General features: G+C 41.6%; 2 protein-coding genes across 7 annotated transcripts in view; one reads left to right on the top strand and one right to left on the bottom strand.

Moving 5' to 3' along the window:
- On the bottom strand, nucleotides 1-13764 carry TRNT1 (tRNA nucleotidyl transferase 1). 2 transcript variants are annotated; one of them, XM_048858836.2, is made up of 8 exons: nucleotides 13607-13675; nucleotides 12656-12815; nucleotides 7437-7630; nucleotides 6874-7012; nucleotides 6195-6321; nucleotides 4799-4992; nucleotides 4357-4610; nucleotides 1-2484 (listed from the first exon to the last, which is right to left on the bottom strand). In XM_048858836.2, exons 2-8 carry the CDS (start codon nucleotides 12813-12815, stop codon nucleotides 2236-2238), a joined length of 1317 nt encoding a protein of 438 aa, XP_048714793.1. In that variant the 5' UTR covers nucleotides 13607-13675; the 3' UTR covers nucleotides 1-2235. The 2 variants fall into 2 exon arrangements, with proteins under 2 accessions (XP_048714793.1, XP_074986373.1); XM_075130272.1 differs by lacking the exon at nucleotides 7437-7630 and having other exon boundaries at nucleotides 6874-7041; nucleotides 13607-13764.
- IL5RA (interleukin 5 receptor subunit alpha) overlaps nucleotides 13711-26565 on the top strand; it is a 35346-nt gene continuing 22491 nt past the window's right edge. Inside the window, exons 1-5 of one of the 5 annotated variants that reach the window (XM_075130271.1) lie at nucleotides 13711-14972; nucleotides 20873-21129; nucleotides 22326-22407; nucleotides 25048-25132; nucleotides 26265-26410. In XM_075130271.1, coding sequence (XP_074986372.1) covers nucleotides 25051-25132; nucleotides 26265-26410 — 228 coding nt within the window. In that variant the 5' untranslated portion in view covers nucleotides 13711-14972; nucleotides 20873-21129; nucleotides 22326-22407; nucleotides 25048-25050. The other 4 variants (XM_075130269.1, XM_075130268.1, XM_075130270.1 and 1 more) reach the window with 4 other exon arrangements.

The following is a 26565-nucleotide window of genomic DNA, read 5'->3' as shown; positions in this document are numbered from 1 at the left end:
TGGCAGCCACCTCAGAGAAAGGGGCACAGCATTTAGGAACAGGGATGTCCCACAGTGCACCAAACCTCATTTAATGTGACTTATATGGAACTTTACAAATTAATACAAATTATGAATACAGTAATATATAACTTAATTAAGCCACTATTACGGAATGCACTACTTAAAGTAAATTTGACCATGATCTCTGCAACAGCTTTGTTGCTTAATTGTGGAATTGAAAAGCTATTAACAGCAGCTTTTAATGTTTTGTAGAGTTTAATAGAATACAGTTTGTTTAAAATGTTATATAGTCATTTACAGATACGAAAATTGATGTCTCACAGTTTCACATTTTTTAATTTAATTTCTTCCAAATTCTGTGAAACAGTAATGTTCAGCATTCAATGAACCTGAGGTAGGGACCATAAATTTAATAAGAATTTTAATTGGGCTATTTGATCTGAGATGCTAATCAGGTTGCAATAAAAACAGAGTGATTGTATTTAATCACACTACTTTCAAAGCAACTTGCTTCTCCATCTGCTGAGAGTGTGAAGTTTAAGGATGGAAAAGTCAAAGATGCCAAACCCTCCCTCAGAGTTTCATCCTGAAAAGAGAATTTTCAAAGCTGCCGCACTGAGTTGCTACCTCAAGGGCTGCTTTAAGGATTAATTCAAGTTTGTAAAGTGTTCTAAGTTCCTTAGAAGGAAGAATCTACTTCAGTGCTAAATTGTATCCTGTTTTCCCAGGCAAAATTAAAAAAAATACTTTAACAAATTGTACAGATAGAACGCTTGCAAGCATATCAACAGACTAATAAAATACAACCATGCTCTTATTAGTATGAAAATACAGTACTCAAGGATTTATGTTTTCTCCTCAGTTTCTGATCATTGGCCCTAAATATCTACAGAACAATGTATCATGTCTTGACTGTGTAAATAACTGGAATTCCAACCCACCCCATAATAATTAGCTACATAAAAGTACACAAATACATGTCCTGCTGTAAAACTGCTCTGATTTTACTGCCATCTAATGTTAGAGTCATTGTCTATTTTCCTGAACTAATCCCACTAATTTCAATTCAACTATTCATTGAATGACACTAAACATAAGTAAGGGTGGCAGGAACTCGACCCTAAGTCAGTTATTTTGAGAGGTGTGGGAGGATTATGGTAGTAAATATATTTTTACAGTCAGTTTCTTATCCCCTCAAATACTTTACATATACACCCCTGTACGCAGTTCAGGTTCACTTTGCCTAGGGTATGTCAAGCAAACACACCCTAACCCTTTTACTCCCTTTGATATCTGTGACTCTAGGGAAAGGTAAGAAGGGAATTACTTCTAATCAGTAAGGAGAATACGAGGTGGTTCTCTTTTACTGTGACAAAATGGGATTACCTGACACTGGGAGGAGAAATCTGGACTAGCTGCTCTGGATCTGCTTTAGTTTTCAGTGGTTACATGTTACACTTTAATATTCCTCATTTCATGTATAAAAACTAAAATATACTTTAGGAAAAAGGACAGAGGGGCTCCAAAAATTTGTATACTTGTAAAATGGAGAAACAAATGACTGAAAAATCATAAGACATAAAAAGTACTTATACCCAAGTAGATATTTATGATATCAATTTAGACTAGTCATCCGTTTAATCTAAAGTTGATTTAGGAATTAAGATAAAAACTAAAAGCTTCAGGAAAACAGGGTTGTTTCACATGATAGGATATCATTTGTTTGGGAACTGCTGAAGTGAACCTTTCAAGCTGATACTCAGCTTTGACTACAAAAAAATATTTAGATCTCATTAGTCTAGGAATATGAGACTCCCCCAGGCAAAAATAATGCATTAAAGAGGTTTTTATCTGGAGCACAGAAGTCATTCACCTTGTCTGTAGCTAAGTCAGAATATCAAAAATCCTTGTGTCACCTCTACTTGCCATTAGGAACACTGGAGATAAAAAACCCCCAGGTATTAATTATTTACCATTTAAACATAAACAGAGGTAGAGTTTTCAGTCAGATTGGCAGAAATAAAGCCCCATGTTACTGCAGAGCTAAACTCCTGCATTCAGAGCATAGTATGAATTTTGAACATGAAACAGTTCAGTGCCTAAAAGTCTTGAACTCAAATGCAATATTGGTTGGTGGTAGCATTGTATTTACAAATATTTTGATTCTTCCTGTAACAAGGTAAATACAATTATGTGTATTACTAAATCATCAAACCCTACTACTCGTACATTTTACACCTTCTTTACACAATTTAAGAGTTCTTCTTTATCCATTTGGTAACCACTCTTCTTCCACTGATCCCTTAACTGCTGTAACATTGTTCCAATTTCCTTTCCAGAAGAAATTCCCATTTTTCTTAAATCATGGCCACTGACAGGAAAAGAAGGGACAGACCACTCTTGCATTTCCTTTAGAAGATGGTCCTCTCCTTGGTATTTTAGAAGCTCACAGATCCTGGAGTTCATATCAGGTTCCCTAGACTTAAACAAAACAAAAACACACAACAACTATTAAGTGTCAGAAAACAGCTTAGTCTCAGATCAGCTGATGTAGTTCCTACTCAACATCACAAACTGACACCACAACCGGCACTCGCTTGACAGCCTGTAAAGCCCTAACGGACAATATATACATAACATCTCCATTTTGACTGTGCAGTTGATTAGCTTTCCGCAACATCTAACCAAGATTGGCACTTGCAATAGAGCCACTGTAGCTACCAGACTGGCTCAGATAAGTAGCTGGATTTAGCATTTTGGGGAAGGTGGAACAAATCAGAAGATATTTTTCATCCCAAGGGAGTGAGCCTGTCTTTTGTTACTTAGGTTTGCAACCTGGGGATTTTGGCAGATCCTTGGAGGCTTCTGGAAACCCAGATAGTAGTAGTAGTAGTGGCCATTATTTCCGGTATATAATTGGCAAAGAGGCTATTACCAGAGTGATCCATGCCTTGCTCACCTCCAGCCTAGAGTACTGCAGTGTACTCAACATGGGGCTACACTTGAAAATTATTCAAGCTTCCGCTGAAGCAGAATGGCACTGGCTGCCTACTTACTAGTACTTCTCACAAGGAACATATTATACCTGTGTTTCAGAGACTGCACCAGCTTTCAGTTCATTTTGTGCACAATTCAAATGGTTGAATTTGATCTATAAAGCTCTTTATGGTTAGGGTCCCTTGAAGTCAACCTTTTTTCTTCTGTTTTGATACAGCAGAAGAGATCAGCTGGGACAGCCATAGCCAAACTAACAAATCATTCCCCAGATATGTTTACAAGGAGTTGTGTAGCACTGACTCAAATTTTTCTTTCAGATGCTTAACTCCAACATTTCAAACCTGGCTGCCTTAAAGTTAGACCGATAGGCCCATGCAAAAGCTGCTACCTTACGGAGTTGGGGCAGCTCAGCACTGCTAAAAATATTACTTCTAAGAAGGCGCATACATATGGCTTTTAGGAGCCTAACACAAACCATCAAATTTGAAAATTTTGGCTTTTTTAGGTATCAAAGTGTGATACAGGTGCCCATGCGAATAGCAGCTCTGAAGGGGGTCTCAAAATATCAAACCTTGGTGTTTTATGTTGCAAGTGATAGATTTATTATAGTAATTAACTTCCTAACAACTCCTCCTCCGACCCCCAAACCTCCCCACCTCAGTTCCATACTTCTCCCACCCACACTCAACAACCCTCCAGGTTCAATCCCAGGCTCCTTCCCTCTTCTTCAGCTCCTCCATTGACCCTGACTCCCCCAAGCCGTTGCACGGCTTCTGGGGGGTATGAGAAATATGTTTCTGTATTGTAGTTTAAATGAATTACTCCAAAAAGTTCTGTATTAATTTGCCTAGTAAGGAATCTTTTTGCCAAAAAACATTCCCTGAATAATTTTTTTTTATTACTGCCATACTTGCTGACAGGTATTTTGAAACAAATTACCAAAACAATTGAAACTGGTGTGATTATAATGGTGTTATTTTGACAAATAAAATATGCAGAATTTTAAAATATTATGCGCAGAATTAATTTTTTGACGCAGAATTCCCCCACGAGTAAACTATAGTTAACTCTGTATAGCACTTTTCATCCACAAACCTCAAAGTACTTTTGAAAGGAAGGAAAGTATCATGATCCCTGTATTACAGGTGGGGAAACTTTGGTGTATAGAGGTGAAGTAACTAACCCAAAATCACAAAGCAGGTCAGTAAAATGTCTGGGAATAGAACGCAAGAGTCCTGATTCCCTGTCCAGGGTCCTCTGCGTTGGACGATGCTGCCTCTTTTCCTGTCTGTCTTAAGTGAGAGCTTTGAGTTTAATATAAGAAATAAAATAGACAGTGACGTGAAATGCACTTACATCTATAATGAAGTCTTGATATGGTTTAAGTGGTTCTGGACTATCTGTAGCTTTGATTAAGTCTCTTCTACGCTTCACTATAAAAAGGCCAAGGTTTTTCTCTTCTTTTGAGATTTTCAGCCTCAAATCGAGTTTTATGACATCATCCTGCACCTTGAACAGTGATGTTAGAACGGTCATTGGTTTTGGAAACAGATTCTGAACATTTTTACTGACTTTGTCAAATTCCTCTAAACTCCCATTAACAGGTAATCCTGAAGGGGGACACACAAAAAGTATCATGAAATAGTGTTACAAAAGAACTAGCAAATCAGCAGAAGAAATGGTCTAATCAAGTACTGCACGACAACACAAATGACTATGGAGACTACTGCCATCTTAATATGCTGGTCTGCAGTTATTTGTGTTATAGAATTCTTATGCAACCCTCATTGTACTTTACCTATATAATGGGCAACATCGAGCTCATACATAAGTCGAACCAAATGATTTACGTGGTTTCCAACAAGAATTTTTTTCAGTTCCACCCAAATCCTCTCTCCTGATATTCCAGCCAAACCTTTGGCATTTTTCTTAATTGCTTCCAGAGTATTAGGTTCATGGTCACCAGGCTTTTCTGCTACTCTTCCATAAAACCTACAAAATAAGAATTCTAAATCTTACTACATTTAACGATTCTTCTGTTTATTACTTCTCTTCAGAAAATTACCTCAGGGCAATATTAACTGTCCTAATCTTAAAGTATTCATGGAGTATTAAAGTGCAACTGATCTTACATAATTAGAACTTATGGAGTGCTTTATATATCCACAGATGTCAAAGCACATCACACTTTCAAAGGCATCATCACTTCATTCTACAAATGAAACTGAGGTGCAGTTGCAAAAGGTCTTACCGAAAGTTGGTGGCAGATCTTGGGACAGAACTGAAGTCTCTTAGGGCCAGATTTTCAAAGGTATTTAGGTGTCTAGTGGGTTTTTCAAAAGCACCTAAATAGATTAGGTGCCTAACAAGAGTCGGGCACCTAATCTGTTTAGGCACTTTTGAAAATTCCACTAGGTGCCTGTTTGCATCTTTAGATGGCTAAATAAATACCTTTGAAAAGCTGGCTGTTGACTGCTATGACCTACTCCCAATGAACCAAGCAGTTTCTAATCTTGTAATGATTATCCAATTTTTGTGTCTTCAGAATACCGCTTTCCTTTTCTCTCTGCATGTTCTCGGATAACGTGTCATTCATAAACCATTCCTGACAGCTTAATGCCATGTTGGCTCTACTCTTACTTCCCCTGTAACAGATGGCAACATTCCCCATTCCTCAACAGAAGAATCATATTACACACCCACTAACCTTCCCAGCCACCGTAGTGAACTTGGCAGCAGATGTCCAGAATCAGAGACGATCACAAAAGAAAAGCTGATTGAGCACTGAAAATTTCTAGGCATGGTAACATTAGATCCATTGAGGGTCAGAGTAACCAGTAAATTGAGCTTCATGTTATTAATTAACTCCTCAGTTCTAAAGCTGACTTAGTCTTGTTTCTCCATCTCCATGTTTTGTTAATAACTGGGACATGAGGTTGCAGAAACAAGTGTGGTACAACCCATCACCCTATTTATCACCGCAGAAGGAAAATCATTACCAAAATTACATGAGTCCTTATTTTCAGCATCTTACTGAGGACAAGGCACTATATGAGTTTGGCTTGTGTGTTTTTCATGACACACTAAGCTTCTATTTATCCAACTGGCTGTGGAATATAACACTCTTGTGAAGATTTTGTTTGAAAATAACTATAACGTTATTCATTTCTTTATTTAGAAAAGCAAAATATTACCTGAAATATCTCAATATTCGTAAATAATCCTCTTGTATTCTCTGGCTTGCATGTCCTACAAATCTTACTTTCTTGTTTTTTAAGTCTTCGTAACCCCTGAAATAATCAAAAAGCGTGCCATCCAAACCTAGTAAAGAAAAAGTGTTTTTAAAAGGTGTACTTAAGTAAATGTAAAAACAGCCTATAATTTTAGTTGATTTAAAGCAGCAGAGATTATACACTTAGTTTTAACACAATACTCTATTACTGGGTAAATGATTAAATTGCAGCAAGGGAGATTAAGGTTGGACATTAGGAAAAACTTCCTAACTGTCAGGGTGGTTAAGCACTGGAATAAATTGCACAGGGAGGTTGTGGAATCTCCATCATTGGAGATTTTTAAGAGCAGGTTAGACAAACACCTGTCAGGAATGGTCTAGATAATACTGAGTCCTACCACGAGTGCAGGGGACTGGACCAGATGACCTTGAGGTCCCTTCCAGTCCTATGATTCTATGAAGAAAACGTTCACGTCAGAAGACATGAAAGCCAAGATATCCTCTGATCGGTCAGACCTCCCCCATTTGTGCAACCCCCAATTTAGCTATGGAGGCAAATTCTGGTTTTGGGCAAAGGCCTAGATGAAACACTGCCTTCAACATTAAGACAGAAACTGTATTTTATTTTTCGAAGAAGTTACCTAAAAACATAGAGTTGATTGTAAGATCTCTTCTTTCAGCATCTTTTTCCCAGTCCGTTGTGAATTCCACCTCTGCATGTCGTCCATCAGTGACAACATCAATTCTAAGTGTGGTAATTTCAAAATTCTGTTCATGGAGCTGCAATTCACACAATATTGTTGTTTTATCTTCAAACACAATAGGGAAAAGGAATCAATGTACAAGAGTTAAATTTTCTTTGTGCATATCCACCTTCTATACAAACGTACAATGAACAGAAAAATCAGAATACGTTCATTGCCTTTAGGTAAGGTTCGTTTGATAAGGTTTTATTTTTAATTTTCTCATGCTACTTGGGGTGCTATACTTTTGTTCAGAAAACAGAAGCCAAATAATTATACAAATCTTGGAGGAAATAATTGCAATGGTACTTTGGCTAAGATCAAGCATAGTATCAGTTTACTATTGGATAAGCCCTCTATTGGGGAAAATATATCCTGCTTTTATATGGGGATGGACTATCTAACAGATTTTTTCTAACTACTAAGAGCCTACAAGATTCATAAACCTAGTTTGTGATTACCCTGGCAGTAATGGTTCCATGTTTTTCTCCTTTGTTATTGATCATACGAACACCAGCAGACTGGAACATTTCCTTCATCTGAGTAGGTGTAGCAACGGTGGCAAAGTCCACATCTTGTGGTTTCATTCCATTTAATAAATCTCTGACAGCACCTCCAGCTATTCTTAATTCATACTTTTCCTTTTCAAATAACTCTGGGAGGGGAAAAAATCTTGGTAAGAATATTTTCTTTTAAAAATGTAATATCCCTCTTTAACCAGCTGTAGATTTGACTCACGCATATTGGGGCAGATTTTCAAAGATATTGCAAATGTTAAATATGCACAAATACCAGGATTGCATATAAAAAAAACCCCCAAAACCAAAACCACTAGTCATGTGCACATACAACCAAGCTAGCTGATTGCATAACTGGCCACGTATGGATGCAAATATGTTTGCATTCATGACATCGCATGCACACATTTGAAAAATCTAGCCCAGTACATCACGTTAACAGAGGCTTGTTTTGCATAAAAGACAAAGAAAGTCAATATAGGCCTTGTGCATTCAACAAATAAATATTTAGATTACTGAAATTTGCATAAGGTTATACTTGCTATAAAGTTTGAATAGCACCACACGAGGACCTAAACAAGAATAATTGTGCAAGTGCCTGAACATTGGGTCCATGTGAAATTAAAACATGCGAACAACAGTTTAAAGCAGCGATACCCAGATCTCAGTGGTTCAGAACCCAAATTAGCGATCAACATTACCCAAAAGAGCTACAGTAGCATGAATTCATTGTCTCACAGCAAAACGAGAGCTGCAGGAGACACATTAAAGAGCCACTTCTTACTTGCGAGACTCAGTCAGTATCACTGGTTTAAAGATTACTGCTAGTAATGGTTCAGTAGTGACTTCTCTTGTCACTGGACACAGAATGTGAAGAAATGCCTATATGATCTTGAAGAACTAAAGAACTTAATCTGCTGCCTTCAGCAGCTTCTTGACATAAATTATGAGGAGCACTGTCTTCTTTGGAATTTATACAAATGATTGTCATATTTGAAATTGGTAAAAAAGAATATATGGCAAAGTACAGATCTCCCTGTATTCTTAATATTTTACCAAAAAGGGCCAACTTCCTCAATTAATTTAGAAAAGTGGTTCCTGCAAGCCTTGCAACACACTGAAATAAAAGTATCTGCAAGATTTGTGAGTTAGAAACAAAATATTTATTTTCTTTCAGGCAATACGTTAATTTTACTAGAATTTAAAATATTTTTTGAAATAAGGTTTCAAAAGACACCCTCTTTAAAGTTGAGAGGCATGGTCAGTACATTACTACCACACTCCAGCACGTGACACATTAAAATTTATGTAAATATTATTACAGTGCAGTTTTCCCAATCTCCCATGTTTTCTTGACAGATTTACTGATGCAGTAACCTCAAAAGTGATACACCTCAATTCAAGGTCAGAGGTGTAACTGCAATACCATATTTATTCAGTGGTGCCAAAATCAGTTGTTCCATCCCAAGTTTAAAAGAAAAAGTCAGACTCAAGAAGTGAGATTTGTTTTCAACTATAAAGAAAAGAGAAACACACAAAGAACGTATTATACATAAAAATGTGTTCAAATGTCCAAGTTTGCTAAAGTGAGGCAGGGTTTTTTTAGACCTCTTCATTGTAAAATGAAGACAGAAGAAACAAAAATACATACTAATTTAGGAACAAAATTGTTGATTTTTTCATTGTTTATAAACCTACTGTGAATAAAAATGTTTTCATTTATTATTTCAATTAAAAAGAGTTTTGAGGATAAATATTCCCTTGTAGAGTCGAAATCCTTAACAATACCCGCACATGAGAAGCAAAATGTCAAATGGACTAAAAACTGACTGAAATGGCTTTGACCAATGTGCCAGTTATACTGTCCTAGCTGAATGAAATGCAAACAAGGAAACAACATACAGTAACTCCTCACTTAAAGTCATCCCGGTTAACGTTGTTTTGTTGCTGATCAATTAGAGAACATGCGTGTTTAAAGTTGCACAATGCTCCCTTATAACATTGTTTGGCAGCTGTCTGCTTTGTCCACTGCTTGCAGAAAGAGCAGCCCGTTGCAGCTAGCTGGTGGGGGCTTGGAACCAGGGTGGACCAGCAGCCCCCGTATCAGCTCCCCGCTCCCCTAAGTTCCCTGTGCTGCAGCCACCCAGCAGGCTACCAATTGCCGGAAGTTCAGCTGTCCCTCCCCCCACTGCCGTGTGCTGCTCCTGCCCTCTGCTTTGGAGTTGCTCCTAGAAGTCTCCTGATTGCTGTGGAAGGGGAGGGGGGAGGGCAGGGGAGGCTAATGTCAGGGTGTCTCCCTCCCCCCTGCTCCTGCCCCCCGCTTACCCCATCTCCATGGCAGGGGCGAGGGGGGATGCGACACGACAGGGCTCAGGACGGGGGGGGGGGGGGGGGGGAAGCTTGCTGGCAGCAGCTGCTGTCTCAACTTACTGATCTACTTAAAAAGACAGTGTACTTAGAGTGAGGTCAGTGTACTTAATGGGGCAATACACATCTCTCTCTCCCCCCCTCTCTCACATACACACACAGGGTGTGTCTCTGTCTCTCATGCTGTCTCCCCACCCTCCATTTGTGCTGCCTTGTAGAGTGTGAGACTACATTAATAACAATGAGCTAACCCTTGAGGGCTCAGTTGAGTGCTAGTTCATCATTTAGCAGTAAGGCATTCCCTGGGAAATACTCCACCCGCTGACTTCACCACCTCAACCAAGCTTCACAATCATCATTGCTGTGTACAGTATTAAATTGTTTGTTTAAAATGTATACTGTGTGTGTGTGTGTGTGTATATATATATATATAAGTCTTTTGTCTGGTGAAAAAGAATTTCCCTGGAACCTAACTCCCCCTATTTACATTAATTCTTATGGAGAAATTGGATTCGCTTAACATTGTTTCGCTTAAAGTCACATTTTTCAGGAACGTACAACGTTAAGCGAGGAGTTACTGTACATGGGAAAAAACAGCTGTTTAAAACTTTCAGTTTCAATAACGTTCAAAAAATGTTCGGCATTTTAGTATCAGCCATATTAAAATGTTCTTTATTCTTGAAAGTGTCCCCTTAAAAAGTTAGAATAAAATGTTTTATGAAGAAGCCACTTTAATGTATTTATTCATTTATTTTACAAAGTGATTTAATAATATTTTAAACTTACATAATACTTTCCTGAAAGATCCCAAACACTTCACACATTACACAAAACACCCCAACTTTTGGAAGGAACAGCAAACAAATGGCACACAAGGTCAATGAAATTTTGTCTAAGACACTAGAGCAAATCCAAATTCAATATATGTACCATCATATCTTTAATATATTTACAAAGCTAACAGGATCTCTGAGTTTAGAATGCAGTTCTACCCTCAGGAAATGAATCTCTAAAAATGTCACAGTGGGACTCCATATACACTGTCTCACTGATTTGCATTTCAAATTTGCTCACTTTGGAAGTGAAAAGATTTGTTTTCTAAATGCCATCACCCACAAACTCACCCTGGACTCCTACTTCTCTCCATTTCATAAATCACCACCAGTAACAGAGGTTCTCCAAGTGAAATGTAACTTCCTGCCTGCAGCCCCATAAACTTCAGATTTTGCAATCAGTGACACTTATCAGCCTTAGGTAACTTTGCACAGGTGTTACCTATAATCTGAAGACAGAGGGCTTGCCAAGGTGCAATTTGGCAGATACCTATGAGCAAAATAAAAGAATCCAGCTTGACTGCAAGAGCACCCAGGGTTTGTGCAGACGACACGTGAAAAAAAATATATATTTTTTTTACTTGCAAACTGGGCGTATCTGAAATGTGAATCATAGAAACACAGGACTGGAAGGAAGCTCAAGGGATCATCTAGTCCAGTCCCCTGCACTGAGGCAGGACTAAGTATTATCTAGATCATTCCTGACAGGCATTTGTTTAACTTGTTCTTAAAAACCTCCCATGACAGAGATCCTGCAACCTCCCTAGATAATTTGTTCCAGTGCTTAACTACCCTGACAATTAGCAAGTTTTTTCTAATGTCTAACTCAATCTCCCTTGCTACAATTTAAGTCCATTTATCACTCTCCTCTTTATAGCAACCTTTTACGCACTTGAAGACTGGTACATCCCCCCTCAGTCTTCTCTTCTCCAGACTAAACAAACCCAAGTTTTTCTATCTTTCCTTACAGGTCATGTTTTCTAGACCTTTAATCATTTTAGTTGCTCTCTTCTGGACTCTCCCCAATATGTCCACTCCTTTTCCCAACTTCCAAGTGTGGTGCCCAGAACTGGACGCAATACTCCAGTTAAGGCTTCAACAGCGTTGAAGAGAGTGGAAGAATTACTTCTCATGTCTTGATAAATCTAATAGAACTCACAATTAATTTGGGGCTTGTGCCCTGCATTTTGACAGTGTGCCCTGAGGTTGGTACTCACGCTCTTGTGCTTCTGCAAGACAACTTGACTCAGAGAACAATATCTGCACATTGGACGATACGGTTGCACATTTCATTTTCTCAGCTCATAAGTGGAGTAAGAGTCAATGAATATGGAACCATTTACACAAAGTCATGTTTGCAGGAAGAACTGAATTTTACAGGTAAACAGAAGCATACATGTTATAGCATGCACCACTACCTAGCCCCTCCTACATACAGGCCTAGATAAAGGCCATGTGTACATCTGATGGAGATAGCCTTTCATTGGTGAGAAATGCACTTGCGTCCACACTCAAATTTGTTCCAATACATATTTCTCTAACCATTAATCAATGCATGCTGTGCGAACACAAGGTTAAAGTAAGCTTCCCTCTATTAGCTTCATCAATTGAGTGGCAGCCTGGACCCCTTCAAATTCCATTCAGTGCTAACAGTGGTCTGAGCTACAATAATCTGGTCACTTTTCTGAACTCCACTGCCAGACGTTTGCTTGACCAGAAGTCACCTCTGAGGATGGAAGTATAAGCTGGTTTCAGAGTAGCAGCCGTGTTAGTCTGTATTTGCAAAAAGAAAAGGAGGACTTGTGGCACCTTACAGACTAACAAATCTATTTGAGCACAAGCTTTCGTGAGCTACAGCTCACTTCATCGGATGTAGCTCACAAAAGCTTATGCTCAAATAAATTTGTTAGTCTCTACGGTGCCACAAGTCCTCTTCTTTTTGGAAGTGTAAGCATCTCTCACCTGCCACACTCTTCAGCCCTGGGGTGAAGAGAGACTGGAATTCCGGAGACTCCAGCTTCATGGTGACCAAGTGCCGTCCCTGGACCCGGACCCCTCTCTGGGCGAGGGGGAAGAGGTGGAGACCCGCCCTGCAGCGCGGCAGGAACAGCTGGCACCACATCTAAGGAGAAGAAACGGACCCAGTATAAGTTGGGACGGAGCCCATCGCTGAGGGGGGGAAAGCCAAGTTCCCCTTCTCTGCAGCTTCTCCACGAGGTGGGAAGGGTCAAACAACTGATCTTGACGTGAACACGCCCCTCAATCGCCACAGCACCCGAGCGCCTCCAGAACTTCAAGGCAGGTCTGCTCAGGGGGAGATAAGGAAGCATCACCCCCTTTGTTTTACAAACGGGAAACTAAATGGCGCTCAGGCCAGACGAACGGTGCCTTGCTCCGGGTTCGCTCAACCGGCTCCGACAGGTTGATTCCAGAACTCGAGCGTCCACACACACACAGAGCTACTCCGAGTCCGGACCCCGGCCCGGCGCGCAGTGCGGGGGGGGAGGGGGAGCTCTCCTTGCACCCCAAGACCCCCTGAATCCGGGTTCCGGACCCCCCGGCCCGCCCCAGGCAGGACTCCGAGGGGGCCGGCTGCCCACAGGCCGCACTGGCGGCCCCAGGTCGGGTCTGCCACCCCCGCGCGGGGCCGGCATCGCAGCGGGGCAGCCCCGAGCGAAAGGCTCGGCCCCGTGCAAACGGCGCCGGGATCTGCCTCCCCAGGCCGAGCCCGGGCAGCCGCTGCCCCCGGGACCCATCGCCCCTCCCCTGCCCGGTGCCCGCCGCAAGGTGGGGGCGTCGCTGGGCCCGGGGCAGGCGCCGCGGGGTCCGGCCTGAAGGGAGCGGCCCCAGCACGCCAGGCGCTTAGACCGCGCGGGGGCGGGGGGGGGGGGGGGGAGGCGGCGGCGGCCTCACCCAGCCTGCGGCCTCCGTGCCGAGCTCGCCCGCCGAGGCCGCCTCTTCCGGGAAGGGCGCGTGAGCGGGGAGGAGCCAGTCGCGGGGCGGGAGGATGACAGGCCCAGCGCCCCCTGCCGGCCCCTGGGGGAGGTGCGGGCTGCCGGGCTCTGCGCCCCCTGCCGGCCCCTGGGGGAGGTGCGGGCTGCCGGGCTCTGCGCCCCCTGCCGGCCCCTGGGGGAGGTGCCGCTTGCTGGGCTCTGCGCCCCCTGCCGGCCCCTGGGGGAGGTGCGGGCTGCCGGGCTCTGCGCCCCCTGCCGGCCCCTGGGGGAGGTGCGGGCTGCCGGGCTCTGCGCCCCCTGCCGGCCCCTGGGGGAGGTGCGGGCTGCCGGGCTCTGCGCCCCCTGCCGGCCCCTGGGGGAGGTGCGGGCTGCCTGGCTCTGCGCCCCCTGCCGGCCCCTGGGGGAGGTGCGGGCTGCCGGGCTCTGCGCCCCCTGCCGGCCCCTGGGGGAGGTGCGGGCTGCCGGGCTCTGCGCCCCCTGCCGGCCCCTGGGGGAGGTGCCGCTTGCTGGGCTCTGCGCCCCCTGCCGGCCCTTGGGGGAGGTGCGGGCTTGGGGACTCCAGCGCCCCCTAAAGGCGAAGGCCGCGGGACTGTGGGCTCTGCATCCCAGCGTCCTAGTGCACTTAGACCATCTCACCCCCCAGCCCCTCGACAGCCAGCACCGAGCTTTCAACCTGCACCAGCTCCACGCTGTCGTCTGCCCCCGATCGCCTCAGCGTCCCGTGGGCCAGGCTGGGGGAGGTCACGATGAGCCTCCCGCTCCTGTGAGCATCCCAGCTGTGGGTGAAATAAATCCCCACGCAAAAGTGCCCCCGGGCGAGTCTGAGGGACCCCACAGCTGGTCACTTGCCCTATTCACCTGTGTAGGGCACCTTGACTGATCCTGTCACTAACCCACAGACAGTGCTTCTGTTTTTTGGCATTTCTTAATTTCATTTGGGGGTGGGGTTATTTTCAGCAGTGTTTGAGTTTTATGTAGCTGTCCAAAACCAGGGGGGGTTGTGGCTTTCTCTTTAGATATTCACTGATTTCGTTTTTTTTAATTGGGGCATTCATCCGTTGCACTAGAAAATCAGAAGCCAGCCCGCAGAGTAGCGTGAGAACCTCCATACACTCTTGGGTAAGGTGGGCAGAAGAAACATACAGTGTACGGTAATAGGTATGTGTTGTCAGACATCACCAGTGTGGTGCTCTGCTCTATCCAATGTTGATAACAGTTGGCTGCGTGCATGTGTGTTCTCCCTGTGTCCTGTCCCAGCTCTTCGCGGATCAGCTGGCACAACGGATCTCGAGAAGAACCACCCAATGACCACAGACTCAGATAAGGTACGAAGGCACCCAGCCAGGTTTACTGCCAAACGAAACACAGTCTCTAGCTCCCTGGATCAGATGTCTATAGTTCTGCTAGTACATATGTGCTCCCTGACAATGCCTGGGAATGTTAGGCCCGGGACCATGACTGAGGAATGTAGTATTATGATTGAGCATTAGAGGCACTCCCAAATAATTAATATATGTGAATAATATGGATATGGTGTATATATTTGTAGTGTATACGGGCATATATGTATGTATATGTACATATACCAGCACTTTATATCCAAGCATAACAATTCTTTTCCAATCTGGTGTTATAATTTGGCCCCTGTGGTACTGCAGGTAGCAACCCACTTTTATTAGGGCAATTACAGTTACCATTTGTATCATTATTAGGAGTCGGCTGAGTGTTTGGAAATACTGGGATAGGGATTGTGATGTGTCCTACAGTGCTTTGTATAGGAGAAGTAAAACAGAAATTTGGAGTAGTGACGCTACCACTGAGGCCTTTCTATATAAATATATTGTAATTAGTTACTACACAGTAGTAGTAACTGTAGCTCACGAAAGCTCATGCTCAAATAAATTGGGTAGTCTCTAAGGTGCCACAAGTCCTCCTTTTCTTTTTGCGGCTACAGACTAACACAGCTGCTACTCTGAAACCCGTACACAGTACTGTCCATCCTTGTTATAGATTACCCTTACTACGGGCTGTCACCCTTTGGTAAGCTTCACTGGGCAGGAAACAGAAGTGGCTAACTTCTCTGTTCCATTGGTTGAACTGCTCTGTGATACACCAGTACTAGACCTAGATCCACTTGTTTCTTGTGGATGTTGTCTTCCAGATAACCTACTGAATGGATGATAACCAATTTATCAAATATTGCTGTGTCAGGATGTAGGATTGATATCCAGACACTGAATAAGATTGTTTCGAATAACATGTTAGTTAGGATGTAGTGTCAGTAACCCACATTATGACTGGTACTAACAGAGAATTTGTTTACCCAATTTGTAGTTACTGTGCAACTTAATTTCTTTACCAATTTGTTTTTCCTTGCCTTCATGTTGTTTGCTGCCATTCATTTGATGATTTTTACCTGTGTGTTGGTTAAGCGGTTTAGCAAGGTTATGTGCCTTGTAAACGCTGTACAGCAATAACGCAATACAGAAATAATACCACAGTACAACGATAATACGGTAGTACAGCAATAATACAGCTGTTTTTACACAGGAACCAAGTTGAAATTGAATGACAGTTTATCCTGGTCCAGCTAGTGCTTTTTAGCTGATAATTAACTTAATTGTCCATATATGGTAGATAGAGGTGTATTTGACCAGTCTCTTATTTATAAAGCACTTCATTTTTCTTTTCTTGATGCTTGGTAGTTTCTTCACTGTATACTGATATTTTCTGGTGTCTTCAGGGTGTGATATTTTCTGGTTTCTTTGGTCTGTGGGATGCAACTTAAACAACTTTTGTTAGTTAACATAGTAAAGTTTTTTGTTTGTTTTCAATAACCCAAACTTAATACAAAATTTAACTAAGTTTGTTTACAATGTAATAGTAGGGTGCTGCCTCTCACCTTGTACATGTTGGTTTGAACAAAACAACTCTATCCATCATATTACCCTTTTGCCCATCTTTAGGATGGGTCAGACTGTTCCTTGTTATCTGTGTGGAATGTGCAAGCATCTAAGTATTCTGGTACCTTTTAGGTATGTGTATGTTTGCAACATCAGCCCTTTTCTTGCCAGCGTCTGTGAGCAGGGTCTGCCTCTGGCTCACAGTTTAGCTTTGCTTTATGTTAACAAAGTCTTGATCATTACTTTAGTTCAGGCCTTAGGCCTCATACTGGGCCTCTGATACAAGGGTTTATGTTTCAGAGCCTCATTTTACTACAGTATGTTGCCAAACAGAGAAATGTAGTGGCTGGAGGGGACTTCACGAGGTCTAGTCCATCATCCTGCTTCATCGTCCTGGGCCATCCCTGGCTCTGACAGATGCTTATCCAACCCGTTCTTAAAAACTTCCCATGAGGGACTCCATACTGTCTTTTAATTCATACAGATGCACTGTTGCCCACCCCTAGAGTTCAAAGATCATGACTCAGGTCCCGCAAACTCATGACTAGCTGGTTTAGAAATAATGAGATTAAAAAAAAATGTGTTTATTTGCCTTGGACTTTCTGAGCCTTTAGGGTGCTTTACTATGCAACTATAAGGGCTAGAAATTTACATTAAAAAAAAAAAATCAAAGCTGAGATTCACATACAATCCCCTGATTCCAGCAGCCTGAACTTTAAGAAAAAGTACTGCAAGTCTCACAACAATATCACCAGAGCTGGCCACGCTGCTGATGAGCTGTAAACATGACGAGTATTCTGTGGTAACGTCTTAGGACTAGAATTCCAGCTAGATTGGCCTGGTTGCAGCTGCTTACCTTTGGTGGAGCCCTGCCTGGATGTAGAGATGTATGCAGTTGGATCAAATTTCCGATGTCTTTAGTCCTTACATTTCAGTATAGAGAGCCCAAGCAGAACAGAGGTCCTGTGTGCAGCATGCCTGGATGCATTATGGATAGAAATAATGCAGAACATAGTTTAACTGTTAATTGTAAGCTCTTTGGGACAGGGACTATCTCTTCCTATATGTGCGTAGCAAAATGGAACTTCAATCTCATTTGGAGCCTATAGGTACTGAACATATTTTTTATATGACATATAGAAGTTATAATAAAAACATAAAATACTATTGCTGGACAGTTGCCGTGTAACACTACTTTATTTCTTAGAATTCAGAACAATACACACAAAACCTTAAAAACAGAGAGACACAGAGCAGGTGACTCCCTAAAACAGAGAGACACAACTCACTTAAAGCTGGCTTCCTGCAGACTGTCTTCTGAGAAAGACCCGGATTACATGCTTCCCTATAGAGCCCTCAAACCTGCAAGCGGGACCAGTAAACCCTTTACAAATTACAATGATAGCATCTTATTTTAATACAGCTTTCAATACATCACAAATACAAAGAATAAAGTAGCACATTCCCATTTGGAATGTTGTTTTCAGTTTTGGTATCTCAATTTGAAGATATAGCTGAGATTCAAAAGGTTCAGTGAAGGACAGTAAAGATGGTTAGAAGTCTTTTATGAGGATATGTGTATAGAAAGAGACTGAAAAGCGATAGAACAGTAAACTACAACACATAATGAGCTAGTACTCTGAACACAGGATGGGAAGCCAGGAGCTTCTTGAGTTCTAATCTCAGCTCTGTTTGTAACTCATTGTTTGCCTTGCGCAAGTCACCTAACCTTGCTGCCTCAGTTTCTTCATTTGCATATTACCTACCAAATGATATAGTTTTGATGATTAATTACTATTTGAACAAAACTTTGAAAATGTAAACACTGTAACAGCTTTGAGTGTCATATCATAGCCTAGACTGTGGGGACGGGTACATTAGAAATACTGTGAAAGATATATACGCACTTAGTTGAGGTATTTAAAATTAAATATCAGTCCTGTTTTTTTTTATGTGGTCCCTTATAAAAGAACATAAGGCATCTGGCCCTGTCAATTCAGAGTCCACAAATTCATGGATTCATTTCCTGTTGTTAGCTAAGTAGCTTTCCAGTGTACTCCTTACCTTTGATCTCAAGAGCAAGGAGTCACTTGAAATTAATGGCCGGTATTTTTAATATAAAGCAAAATAATTCTTCACAGTGTGTTTAGTCAGTGAGCTGAATTCACTAATACAGGAGGTCAGAACATTATATGCTGTAGCTGGCTTTAATAATGGCTTGGATAATTCTGTGACCAGAAAAACAAAATTATAGCTACAAAGGCAATGCTAGAGCCCATTGAATTTGATACTCCGGGTATTAAATGTTAGCCCCAGGGTCAGAAGGATCTCTTCCCCATGAAAAGCATTTCACAATTTCTGAGGTGCATTAGGTGATGGACATTCTGCTTCCCTGTGAAATAATGACAGTAGTTAGGATACTGGTCCTAGTATTGCAAACCTGATGGTCCTACGTTTTCCAGTGCAGAGGGCACTATGCCTTACTTAAACCTTTCATTAAGGCTTTAGATGGAATATACTGGTGTAGTGGGACCTTGTTTGGGTCCATTGAAAAATTTTGTTGTTAAGCCATAATCAGCTTGGGAAGATGCTGGTGTTGGTCCATCCTCTGGTGCATTTAAGACAATCACAAAGAAAAATACCGCAGGAGTTTGCTTAGTACCTACCCTGGCCCTGCTTGTTTCTTATTCACTGAACCATCATAATGCAAATGTTCTGATTTCTGGCAAAGGTAGCATGTGACCTCCCTCTTAAGGTTACAAAAGAATACATTTATAATTGTGTTCAGAAAAATTCCCTCATTAAATACAAGTTCATACTAATCTTCAGGCCGCTTTAATATTAAAAGAACTCTATCTGAAATGTAACTAATGCTTACTATTCCGAAATATTTTACAAACATCGGCCCCAATTCTGCAAAATGTGTCCACCCACACAGAGCCTTGTGGGGTCTATATAGATCTTAATGGGTCTATAACTCATACATCAACTACAGAGATCACTTCAAGTAACGAACTGGAGCCACTTCTGGTGTTAAACTTGAGAGCTGTTCAACAATGATCTGTGACATTGCATAATAGTTTGGGTATCTGGTGTACCTTTACTGAGAGGGAATGATTCAAAAATGGCTACATTTCCTCTTAGAAAGTTAGAAGGACACTCCTGACTGAGGTAAAGGGACAAATTTGGCTCATTAGAACATGAAGGCAGGCAGGTTTTCAAAGGAGCCGGAAAGAATTACACATCCAAATTTCATTGAAAGTCATTGGGAGATGTCTGCCTGGCTTCCTTTGTGAGTAAAGCTCAGTCTCAGCAGCAAGGGTGTTGAAATGGTCATTGCAAATGGGAGGTACTGTTACACATAAATGGACTCTTTTGTCTCACATTTTACGCAAAGCCAGCTGACACAGTAGCATTTTGCTGTGGAAAGATTTTCCTGGCATTGAACACTTAACAGACATTGCAAGAGTGAATGCCTGCAAGTATAAATGAACTCTTCCAAAAAATCTGATATATATAATGGCCTTCAGTCAGACTTGTCTAAGATGGTAAGAAGACTAAGAATCTGTCCCTGAGTGGCGATAGCTAGGCTGATGGAAGGATTCTGTCATCGACCTATCCAATCCACATTTACACCTGGGATAGGTCAGCATGACTACAGGCTACAGGGCATGCATTTGTCACACCCCTGAGTGCCGTAGTTATATCAACCTAACTTTTAAGTGTAGACCAGGCTGATGTGGCATAGCTATGAAGAAGTTTTTTCTGCCAGTGCAGGAACACCACCTGCTCAAATAATATTAGGTTTGGCAACAGAAGGACTCTTCTGTTGGTGTAGCTGCATCTATACTGGGTGGGTTTGTCAACATAGCTATTCCAGTATAAGTTTTAAGCGTAGACCAGGCCTAAAACTAGCCTCCTTTTTACTCCTTTACAGAAACTTTCCATTGATAATGACAGAGTTGCCTTCCCTATAAATCAGTTCTTTACATTTGTTTTTTCCTTTGCTTCTTAATTTCTCATTTCCTCTGCTATCACTTTTAATTGTAACTTTGTGCCAGAATTCTTTTATCCCGCAGAGCATTTCGGGATGCAGTTTGTATGAAAGACAAAAATCATTGTGGTGTGTTGTATCATATTGCTATATGCCAAATTATTTATAGTCCCACCATATTATGGTATATAATTAAGCCAACACAGGTAGAAGTAAAGCCATTTCATTGCTTAAGAAAGCTCTTCATTCTGTGGTTATATGCACAGTTCCCTTTTTTTCTACAGTCTCCTAATTAATCATCCGTCATCATTTCTAACGTACGTCTCAGAGTTGCATTTAAACACAGAGCAGAGTTATAAAAGAAACACGGAGAGAGCTGCCCAGAGGCCAGTTTTCAGAAACAGAGCTAAGAATCTGAAATGAACCCTTAGGATTCTGCTGCAAACCTCAAGGAACATTTTTTGGAGGAGCGAATGGGTATCCCTTTTACAGATTGCCTTGTCTTTCGTGCACTGGGAAATGAGAGTCTGGAACCTGCTCCCAGTCAGTAAACTCTTGACAGTGGACTAGACTGCAGCTGTGCTAGTAAGTAAGAAAAACCTTAACTTCTAGCAGATGTTTTCTGCAACTGTGGCTTTTTGCTGTCTTTTAAGACCGAAGATATTATTTATCATTTTCTACAGTATTTATTTTATACCATTCGTAATCAAAATTTGCTTGCCTCTTATTTCAGTGTGAATGCTTATGCGTATTAGTGAATAGGCTGTTAATGCTATTGTGGATATCTAATCACCTTGTCTAATTATTTAAAATGACACTTTTGTTTGATCAGAGAGACAAGGTGGGTGAGGTAGTATCTTTTATTGGACCAACTTCTGCTGGTGAGCGAGAAAAGCTTTGGAGGCACACAGAGCTCTTCTTCAGATCTGGGAAAGGTACTTCCAATGTCATAGCAAAATGCAACATGGAATGGAATGCTTAGCATAAATAGAAAAGGAGTACTTGTGGCATCTTAGTCTCTAAAGTGCCACAAGTACTCCTTTTCTTTTTGCGAACACAGACTAACACGGCTGCTACTCTGAAACTTAGCATAAATAGGTAGCACATAGTATAAGGGACCATTCAAGGTAGAGTGGCCCGTTAACACCAATAGAAGATTTTACCTTGCTCACCCTGTCTCTGAAATATCCTGGGTCCAACACGGCTACAACTACACTGCATACATTTTCGTTTGATTACATTTTCAGTAATTTCACATACACACCCACCAGTAAATGATGAAGAACAATGATAAATATATCTGAAAAGTTTGTAGTATCACGTGAGTATGGAAATGCCTCTTTAAAGAGTTAATTTTTCTCTACTGGGGTGATGGAAAAATGAAGTATAAAATAAAAAGAAATGAGGAAGGAAAAGATTTGGAGCTAAAATCACAAGGATTCAAGGATAAAACAACATAAGATTCAGTCAAGGTAAACTGATCTGCATTAGTATAATATTTTTCTCCCATGTTTCAAATGGGAAATTGAGGGTCCAGGAATCTTAGGACAGGTCTACACTTAAAACGCTGCTTGGCACAGCTGCACCAATGCAACTGCACCGCTGTAGCTCTTTAATGAAAACACTCTAAGCCGATGGGAGAAAACTCCTGTCGGCTTAGTTAATTCACCTCTGGGAGAGACGGTAGCTATGTTAGTGGGAGAAGCTCTCCTGCCGACATAGTGCTGGATTATGCATACTCCTGAGTGATATACTTATACTGAAGTAATTCTGTATTGTAGACCAGGGCCTAGTGTCCTTCCAAGGTCCCAGGGAAAGTATGTGGTGGAAGAAGAATTAGAAAACAGATCTCTTGACTCCAAGGTAAAAATTTACAAACTTGGGTGTTAGGCACCCAAATCCATCTTTCAGCTACTAAATAGATGGCTTGATTTGCAGGCATGCTAAGTACCAGCAGCCTCCGTCCAAGTCAATGTTCTGAAATTACTGAAGTCAGTACAAGAGGTGGGTCTTCAGCACATCTGACAAGCTGTGCATTTTAGAAATCTAGAGATGAACTCAGGTGCCTAACTTTTAGGCACCTACGGTTGAAAAATTTGATTGCCAGCGTTGTGCTCCCCATTTACTCAGAGAAATATAAAGCTCTCTTTAAAACATTACATAAGGGTACTTCTGCAGCTATGAAGCAATAATAAAGCACCTCCCATAGCTAAAAAGTTTAATCATAAGTGAAATCCAGTTCAATACTCTGATTACATCGGCTTCAATAATACCAGAACTAAACGGTAAGTACTGTTGCATTGCCTCTGGGAGGCTCAGACGTCCCTGTTAGGATTTGTATGTGATTTTTCAGTAATTTGAATGCATTTTAGCAGAAATATGATCTAGCCATTGTCTGTAGATTTTTGTATCTTTAGTAATGTTTATGGAAGAAGAAAAACTGAAAATCTGTATGAGGCTTGCAAATGGAATTTTAAAGAAATGCTATATTTCGTATTTTTGCAAGACCCACTGGGTCTTTTCTTACATAAAGACTTTTTTATTGGTATGATTTCTGTGTCTTTACATACAGATTAGGCAACAATTAAATAGCCCATTTTAGGGCATGTCTACACTACAGCCCTAAGTCAACCTATGTTAGGTTGACTTACAGCCACCACACTAATTACAGCCAATGGTGAAATCCACAGACACATGGCTTTTCAGGAGCTATACTGCTATCGAGGGCAAATGGTCTTGGAGATATTGTGCAGGCATGTGGATGGCCATGGCATGATTCTTTGAAATTCCCATGGATCTCAGAAGGGCATCAAGTATCAGGCCAAATCTGCTTCCAACTCCATAGTAGCAGATGGAGGCCAAGCTTGGCTCCCCTGAGACTGATCAGTTAGAAAAGTCACAGATCCAACCAGACTCATTCACTTTTCTGACCAGCGAATAACTAGCTCCCCACAGGATATAAACATAGAGAATGGAATGGGACTTGGATGCTACACAACACCTTGTTTTCATGAACTCAAAATTAAAAATAGCTACTCTGCAGCAGAAGTTTCCAAACCTGCACTTGCTGGATCACTGGGGATCTGCAGAGTACTTGCTGATGGGTCATGGAAAACTGATAGGTCGCAGGATGCTAGCTCTTTTCACTTCCAGCTGCTAAATCACTTTACAGAAGCTAAAATACACTAAATACTTTCACAGTGTTATTTTGCCTTGTAAGGAATTGCTGTAGTTGCCATAGACAAGTTATGTGAGTCGGACTGGGAGGGAATGCAGCCATGCCAGAGGATGTTCTTAGTGAGACAGTCTCTCTCTTAAGATGCAGTCCATCATATGAAAGTTTGGGAACCTGCTGGTCAGTACTGCCTTGTTGTTTACTGGGTTATGTGTGAATGATCAGTCGAACAGGTTTTCTGTACTTCACACACAAAAACCGAGTTTAACCTCAGCACACCATGCTGTTTACTAAACATTAAAAGTAATCACTCTTTCAGTCTCATACAAACAAAAATGGCTTCTCTTACACCCAGTAATAAACACAGGCATGTAGGTCCTTGGAGAACGTAACCTTTAGGGCTAGCCTGCTAGCTTGTTTTATGAGAAACCGCAAGAACGTGGAAGTAACGGTTCAGGCACATCTAACAGTAACAGTGTTGATGGGGTAAGTTAGTAAAATAGTGTACGTGGAAGGGAAGGAGGGTAGAATGAAGGTTGTGGTGTGTGCATAGACAAACTTTACCCTCAGTCTCCCACTCCGGAAAGCAGCAGCCCCTCCCTAAGCTTCCAGATTTTGCCCCTGCCTCTCCCTGTGGGGTGCAGCTCGCAGCACACTGACGCCGGCAGCTGCTGCACAGGGAAGGGGGACAGAAATTTAGTAATGGCAAGATGTGTACCTGCAGGCAGGGCCATCCCTTGCCATTTTGGTGCCCTACTCAGCCCCCTGCTGGGGGGGGGGAGGCAGGGGGGCCTCAGGCCTCCATGGGGGGCAGGAACAGGCTTGGGGGGCAAAGGGGAACCATCCCCCAGCACGAGCCAGCGGAATGGAGCGGTTTGGGGCTGGGTCGCTAAACTTCCTGCCACACAGTGAATGCACGGTGTGCCTGACCCCTGCTGGAGTCCTCAGGGGAAGGGGTGGCGTGGGGGTGGGGCTGGGGAAGAGCAGGGGGCGGGAAGCAGCAGGACGGGCGCGGAGCAGGGCGGGGGCTTTGGGGAAGGGGTGGAGTAGGGGCGGGGCTGGGGCAGAGCGGGGGGTACATGGGGAAGAGGCGGAGCAGGGGCTGGAGCAGCACGCAGTTGCATATTTTGTGTATGGGTAGGAATGGCCCTGCCTGCAGGGGAAGGAGTGAAGGATAGGCACTATAAGGTGACAACTTAATTTCCTTAATTTTGTTTATTTGCATGTAGCCACCTCAGATGTTACACTACAAACTTTGTGTGTGTTAATTTATAGGTAAGGGGCTACATCTTGTATTATAACTAACCATTATCACTTATTACCAAAAGGATATGGCCATCCTGGTGAGCATTTTTCCAGTTCTCCTTTGGACACTGATGGCATTTCAGGCAAACTCATTGCAAGCTAAAGGAAGTAAGTAATTTTCTCCTAGTGATACCTGAAGCTTTTGTTCTTTTGCCATTTATATGCTTACATTTTTCTCCCATCATGATTTGTTCTCTCGGGGTCTCTGTCACCTTGTCCTTCTAAATTGTCAGTCCCATCCTTCTTCTATCTTTGCTAATATTTATGCTTTATTTCCTTGTTCAGCATAAATATGTTCCACACATATATGTAGGCTTGGCAGAATTCAGTTTTTTTAATACCAATCTTTATTTCAAGCATTTTTCCAATTTTTATTGATTCTAATTTTCACAGTTGGGCAAAATTATGGGTGTGTGTATCAGACAATTATTTAATGACAGCAGGTGTTGTTATTAAAGTTAAAGCTTTAATACACTTTAAAACACTAACTGTCAATATCACATGTCAAAATGCACAAAGTAAATGTCCTTAAACCAAACAAGAATAAGTTCTCAAGCAGCATTTCTCTTACTTTACCTATTTGTAAATTTTGATTACCGATGGAAATATTTTTCGTCGGTTTCTGTGTGTGCGTGTGGTACAGTGAAAGCGGTGTATACAGACATTTACCAATAAAAATCTATTCCTGGAAAGCCTATACATATAAATTCTTGTGTTTTAAATTAAATCTCTCTGTATGCTTTAATATACATTTTTCCCAGGGACAAAACTCAATTCCATCTTGTTTGTAAGGCCCTGATTGTGCAAACTGATCTGTGGGTGATAGCCCTGGGCCAACACAAATCCATGGATCCATCCATGTCAGGGATCCATCCATGTAAATCAACCTGAAGGATCCAAAACTATATTTTTTTAAACAAACTAGCCGTGATAGTAGGTTACTCAACTTTGTGAATTTAAAGTAATCTGGTTTTCATAATAGTTTTATCTTGGTTAGGTTTCAATTAAATTCCTATTCAATAATCTATTTGCTCCTATCTCTCAGCCTTTTGCCCAAGTATAAGAAACATGTTTTATAAGAAGCTATTGAATGAATAAAGTCTAACATTTAAGTGAAGTCTGTAACCATTTTCCTGTATTGATAGTTACTTGTAAGTAGCTATTGCTCTGAACTATTCACTATTATTAGTTTATACATTAGTATATCATTAATTATTTTGTTTTTTCCCTTAATCAACAGTTCAGGTTCTCCCACCTGTTAACTTCACTCTCACAGTCTCTGCTCTAGCAGAAGTACTTTTGCAATGGAAACCAAACCCTGATCAAGAAGAAAAGAACTACACTATTAGATATGATGTGGAAATTATGACTCCCGAGAGGGACGAGGTAAGTGAAAAGTATTGCTAATACATGTTGGATTAAATGTGCTATATTAAATTCAAACCCAAGATTTACTGATTAAGATATGACTTTCAGATACATTGGCTCATCAGATTTACTTTTGGCTTTGTGTCATAAACAAATATATTAGCCATTGACCA

This window comes from Caretta caretta, chromosome 7 (assembly GCF_965140235.1).
Source record: "Caretta caretta isolate rCarCar2 chromosome 7, rCarCar1.hap1, whole genome shotgun sequence".
In the NCBI taxonomy this organism is placed as follows: Eukaryota; Metazoa; Chordata; order Testudines; family Cheloniidae; genus Caretta; species Caretta caretta.
This window is presented reverse-complemented; position numbering and strand designations above follow the sequence as displayed.

Excerpts from the sequence above, each read along its gene's own strand:
- TRNT1 (XM_048858836.2), bottom strand. The coding sequence starts at position 12,815 with ATGTGGTGCCAGCTGTTCCTGCCGCGCTGCAGGGCGGGTCTCCACCTC. Across the intron at positions 7,631-12,655 it reads AGGGCTGAAGAGTGTGGCAG|AGTTATTTGAAAAGGAAAAG; the intron begins GTGAGAGATGCT and ends TTCCCCTCCCAG. Across the intron at positions 4,993-6,194 it reads CGAATATTGAGATATTTCAG|GTTTTATGGAAGAGTAGCAG; the intron begins GTAATATTTTGC and ends CTTATTTTGTAG.